This window comes from Monopterus albus, unplaced genomic scaffold (genome assembly GCF_001952655.1).
Source record: "Monopterus albus unplaced genomic scaffold, M_albus_1.0 scaffold150.1, whole genome shotgun sequence".
Lineage (NCBI taxonomy): Eukaryota > Metazoa > Chordata > Actinopteri > Synbranchiformes > Synbranchidae > Monopterus > Monopterus albus.
The window spans coordinates 291,242-297,069 of NW_018128030.1; the positions used below are offsets into that span (position 1 = coordinate 291,242).

A 5,828-nucleotide genomic window follows, 5' to 3' on the forward strand; every position below is an offset into this window, starting at 1 on the left:
AGCCCCTAACAATGGCCAAGAGAAAAGTTGATTCTGAAAACAGCCTTTGAAAACCAGTGGGAGGCTGAGTATATGTTTACTGACATTGTGTGTCTTATTTGTGGAGCTAATGTGGCTGTAATTAAGGAATATAACCTAAGACAGCACTACGAGACAAAACATCAGGACAAGCTGAAAAACGTGAATGCAAAGCAGAAGCTACAGAAGGTAGAGGAGTTGAAGAGGAATCTGACATCATAGCAGACGTTTTCACCAAAGCCAAATCACACAGTGAAGCTGCTGTGATAGCAAGTTTTATTGTGGCAGAGGAGAAAATCAGCCTAGACATTTACCGAGGGAGAGTTTCTGAAGAGCTGCATGATGAAAGTGTGCGACGTCTTGTGTCCAGACAAAAAGGTGTTTGCAAATGTAAGCCTTAGCAGAAATGCGGTTGATGATTTTAAGTTCAAGTTGATTTATTTTGGAATAATATTGTATCCTGTCGGTTTCGATTCACATTTTTATGTTCAAACGTTTAGTTTTAGTCTGTTCAATAAATTTTTATCCTGTTCGGCCTGTGTGCTTTGAGGTTTGGCCCCCTATGCGATTGAGTTTGACACCCTGGTCTAAAGGGACGTGACTGTGTGAATGATTTTGCTGAGAAAGAATGAATATATACAATTGTAAATATTGATCCAGAATATTTAGACTATTCCACAAGGAAGTAATGTAAATGGAACTTGAGCAGCATATTTACTTGTAGTCTGGTCTAACTTACTTTCACTTTCTCTCTCCAGATCAGTCCATCCTCCGTTCCCCATTTATTTTATTTTTCCATCCTTCCTCCCATCTTGGAGTTTTTTCTTTTAATGTACAGTTTGTCTTCCCCCCCCCTTTTTTTGTGGATGCCACCATAAGGAATGCATATTTTGATGGCCGTTTTTCAGAAGAACTCATCTGCCTTTTTACTAGGGCACATGCGCTGCACCACCATAATCTGAAGACACAGACACAAAGAGGAAAGCATGGGACCAAGTTGAAAATATCAGTGCACATTGTGACGATTCTTATCCACCAATGACACAAAGCCAGCACCAACAGACCCCTGTATGACACCCTCCATTCTTCGTTTTATTTTGGAAGTTTTAACCAATTTGTACCAAGTGCCTTAACAAGCAGTTCAACTTGTTCTAAAGTAATAACCCTTCATTATCCACCATCTTGCATTCTTCATAATGCCACACACTCACCTAATTGAGAAATTGTGCTTGCAGTAATTTATAGTTTGACCACACAGGTGAATTCATAACTGTTTTTGGTTGGTTCATCCGTTGCACGGAGTGGAGATGATTAGGAGGCATACTGGTCTGACTTCTTTTTGCTGATTTGGCTGCACTTGAGTCTGGCTGACAAGAGGACAAACTTGGATTTTCCATGGACAGAAATGCTGGATTTTTCCAAGAGACAGCCAGACTGTCCAGTTGCTTGTGAAGAAGTGTGTGCTTCTCAGAGACCCAGAGCCTTTCCTGTCTTCAGCATCAGAACACTAAAAATGAGTAAGCAGCCTCTCAACACCATGAGTTACAGGGACTGATGTTTCGGTGGTGTCAAATTAGACAGAATGCTTCTTTTGTCTTTTTTTTTTTTTTTTCCCCTCGTCCTGTTTCACCCTTCCTATGGATGGCCATACTTAATTCTACAAGATGTGCAGCCTACATGTGGGGTGCACCATACACCTTGTGTAAATACCTTCATTTTAAGATTGTTTTAAACAAGTTCAAAAGGCTGACTGACAAACTGAAAAGCTTTTCCCCCACTCTTTCTTGTTGGCACTGGAGATTTTCCTTAACTGCCAGTTTTTGATCTGCAATATTGGCCTGTGAGCCAATTAGTAGTTTTAGAAATTACAGAATTTCTTAGAATCGAAAACATTTAAATGACCTGGTTCATGAAATGTTTTCAGAGGCAGAGTTCATCACTGACCATCTTGTAACCTCCAAATTTAAGTACAACGTTCAGACCTGCACTTAAGCTGATATTGTGTAAACTGCCCTTATTCTCCTGCTACCAGTGTTAAGTGTTCAGTCTAGACGGATGGCTTTAAGCTTGTGCATTTGAGTTAATGAATTCTTTGTTGTCACCAGCCTTTAACTTGTAAAACCGACTCTTGGGACACTCGGATCTCCAGTTGTAGTGAGTGTCATTGTTGGAAGATAAAATGTTATATCATGTAGTAGGTAGTACTTGCTGCAGTGCAGCTGAATTTGGCAGATAATTTGTTTTCTGGGGAGGTTTAAGCTGTTACATTGATCTGTGTGCTTCGTGCCATTTCCTTCTTCCCTCTTTTGAAGAATGTCAGCCCAATGCATCAAAATGAACCTTCTGACCTAAAATGTAACAGGAATTCATTCTGTGCATTGTACGTTAGCTGGCTTTCCTGACGGCTAACAAAAATGATTTGCTAAAAACGACCCGAGCAGGTTGGGCTGCACTTAACGCACAGAGATGGGTTAAGGCAGTAACGGTGACTGCGCTGCTTTTTGTGCACTCATGATGCCCAGAGGGGAGAGAAGTGTATGTTGGTGCAGAACATTTAATAAATTGGTGGGGCGGGGGGACGTGAAGGATTACCAAATCACAATTGGGCAGACTGCTTGTTTAAAAATAAGAAAACTTGTTTATGGCTTCTCTGCCCTTTAGTGCTTGATGTTTTGGGGATTTTTATGCAACTTGACAGCCTTACTTGCATTAAGGTCATCTGGATACTACAGAACTTTTTGCAAATGAGGTTCCCTTTATTCTGAGATGCTCTCTTGACTGTTCTAATTGATGAGAAGTACTATTGCACTTTTTTTTGTTTTATTTAAGCTAACAGTGTGACAGTGATTTAGAGGTGGCTGTCTTATTTCTCATTGTTTAGGACTGATCCCTGTTCTCTCAATCATGTTGTCCCTGAAACACTTGTACATCTAAATTGGCTGTTTTATTTTTGGGGGGTGGGGGCTCTGTTTGTGAAAAAATCTAAATAAAGCAAATTAATTTAGTTGAGTGAACAGGGATATCATTTTGCAGGCACCTGGCAGCTGCCTGTGTCTTGTCAGCCTACTGGCAGTAATTGCCCCAGCAAGTGTTTTTGAGGCTAAAATCGATGATCCTTGGTGTGTTGCTTCCTCTGATGGGATGGTGCTTTGCTGCCAGCGGCTGTCACTGACAACCCTAAAGACTGAGACAAGAGCATCTTGCCCTAGATTGGCTGACCAATTGGATAGTTTGTGTAACTAAATTGTCTCAGTCTTTAAGGTCTTTTTAAAATTGTGGGGTGGTTTAAATTAGTGCACTTGCTGCCCTGATGCTCACGTTCATCCTCTGACTGTTGTGACGCATTTATGATGACACAGCTTTTGTGTGCAATTTGGCTCTTCTGTCACTTCCCTGTTCAAAAAGGATGTGAGAGGAGTCCTGTTGGGATTTCTTTCAAAACTTGATGCATCAGTAAAATAACGTGGGAAGGGGCCTTCGGGCATTACACCACACAATGTGGTCTAAAGATCCAAAGTCATGGTAATGGGTATAAAAAGGTTTGAAAAATTTGCCCATAGATTTGGACTTTCCTCTTTTCTTTTCAAATGAAATGTTCAAGTAGAGGATACCTTATTTAAAGACTCAATTTAAGTAAGGAATTTAAATCCTGATTTCTTTTTTTAATTGATGGAAATTTGATCATAATTGGCAGATTTTTCAGTGAAGCTAATTTTACAGTGGACTTTAAGTTGAAAGGATGTCATGAATATTGGGTACGTATGACAGTTTTGTTGAAAATAAAGCTCACTGAAATTTATTGTGTCTGAAGGCTTTTATTTTCTTTGGCTCCCACTGCAGTGACCTGTGAAACGGCTCTTTCAAAACTAGGTGTCAGTATGTTGCTGCTGATCAAACGTTGTGCCTCAATATAAACTATGAGCTAGAGGCAGTTCCCAGACCAGGCTTCGTTGTGCTCGGGCGTCTCTTCAGTTTATAGCTCAAGATGCACAAGTTGATGATATTTGGCTTTTTGTTAGTTCCTCTCCTGGCCTTTGTAAAGAGTGCTCTTCCACCACCATGTGACAGGTAAGATAAACAACTGAAGGGGGTTTCCCTAACGGGGTTTTGTGTTGTGATGAATGCCTGTTCTTCAGTGCCTGTTGAATGGTTGTGAAACTGACCACTTGATCCTCAACGTGGCTCTAGGCTCCTCAACAACCTAAACCTTTAAAGTTTTCCTAGACTTGCCACCAAAATAAACAATACTTAAGTGTGAAACTAATGTAATCCTTCTGAATGCCACCTCTTTGTCAGATTTACTTCTGGTTATCTGACCTTTTTTATACAAATTTCTACATTTGACTTTGTACTCTATCTTGACAAGGGGAAAAACAAAGATTTGTGGGATAACAACTGCTGCTATGCCCATAGAAGGGAGTGATGTTTTTGCAAATGCTGACTCCACTAACTGCAGCCAGGAAACAACTTTCCTCTATTTCTATTATATTGTTTGCTTTAGCAAATATCAAGTTATCAGCAGACCTTTGTCCTTACCTGCTTTTTTTTTTTTTTGACAGATATGGTTTTATTGCTTCCACACAGGACTCTGTAACAGCATGTGGCTGTATTGTATTATTGCCTTGATTATACATCTAATAATTAACAACTCTTTAAATTGATTTCAGTGAAATATACTGTACTGGGCCCATCCTGCATCAGGTACAGAAAGCTAAATTGTTTGATGATGACAAGTATTTTGTTGATATGAAGCTGAGGGCAGCACCTGGTAAGTTAGTCAGTAAATTATCTTGGTTTGTTTTTAAACAAGTTCACAATGTGGTCGTTTCTCTTACTTACCTGCACCTTTTTGTGCAGATGAGGTTTTGCTGGCTTTCCGCAATCTTTCAAATGAATACCCGAACACCACTGTCCCCGCTGCCGCACTGCAGGAGTTCCTCAGTGTGTACTTTGTGAAACCAGGCACAGAGTTTGAGTCATGGACGCCACCGGATTGGCATGACAAGTGAGATGCAGTTATTAAAGGACTCGCTCAGCTCATACTATATTTTTAAAAGGTTACTATATATGTAAAAGGTTAATGAGTTTTATTTTTTGCAGGCCAAAGTTCCTGGATGGAATTACAGACCAAGAACTACGTGACTGGGCTCAGAAGATACATAATCTGTGGAAGTCTCTTGGCAGAAAGGTGATGTCTACAGCTGGAATGAGAAGATTATCAATGTGATAATTGATCATTTGTCATTTTTAACCACTTATTAAATGTCTCCAGGGTTGAATTTGGATTTAAATTCTTTTGGTATTTTTTCTTTGAAAGTAAAGTGAATATCTTTATTTTGCTTGAACAAAAGCTATTTCAATATGTCATTGTGGGCTTTTGTCCTTCAGTACAGCACTTGAGTAAATATACTTGGTTACTTTCCACCACCGAGTGTATAAAAGTCCAAGAATTTTAAATTAAAACTGAATTCTCCCCCAGATCCATGCTGATGTAAAGGATCACCCAGAGCTGTACTCACAGATATACAGTCCACATCCTGTTGTCGTGCCAGGGGGGCGCTTCAGGGAACTCTACTACTGGTGAGTGAACGATGAAGCCCGTCTCACCGGGTCGACGTGAGGACTGATCAGTCGCTGCTGAGATCTCAGTGAGGTGCCATGTGCAGACAGTGACGTGAGTTGCTCTCTACTCAACAGGGACTCCTACTGGGTCATCAATGGGCTCCTGCTGTCAGAGATGACAGACACGGCCCACGGGATGATTCAAAACTTCCTCTCCCTTGTCAACAGGTGAGCTTTAAAGTACCTTT

General features: G+C 40.4%; 2 protein-coding genes across 5 annotated transcripts in view; both read left to right on the top strand.

The window, feature by feature from the left end:
* Window positions 1-3,817, top strand: part of ddx6 (DEAD (Asp-Glu-Ala-Asp) box helicase 6) — a 21,648-nt gene extending 17,831 nt beyond the window's left edge. For all 4 annotated transcript variants that reach the window (XM_020614741.1, XM_020614740.1, XM_020614742.1 and 1 more), the window contains exon 14: window positions 777-3,817. The gene's annotated coding sequence lies outside the window, so the exon portion shown is untranslated. The remainder of the gene's footprint in view (window positions 1-776) is intronic.
* Window positions 3,818-3,902: 85 nt separating this feature from the next.
* treh (trehalase (brush-border membrane glycoprotein)) overlaps window positions 3,903-5,828 on the top strand; it is a 7,582-nt gene continuing 5,656 nt past the window's right edge. The window contains exons 1-6 of the mRNA XM_020614739.1: window positions 3,903-4,086; window positions 4,686-4,786; window positions 4,876-5,023; window positions 5,119-5,206; window positions 5,498-5,598; window positions 5,716-5,808. Of these exons, the coding sequence (XP_020470395.1) occupies window positions 4,004-4,086; window positions 4,686-4,786; window positions 4,876-5,023; window positions 5,119-5,206; window positions 5,498-5,598; window positions 5,716-5,808 (614 nt within the window). The 5' untranslated portion in view covers window positions 3,903-4,003. The remainder of the gene's footprint in view (window positions 4,087-4,685; window positions 4,787-4,875; window positions 5,024-5,118; window positions 5,207-5,497; window positions 5,599-5,715; window positions 5,809-5,828) is intronic.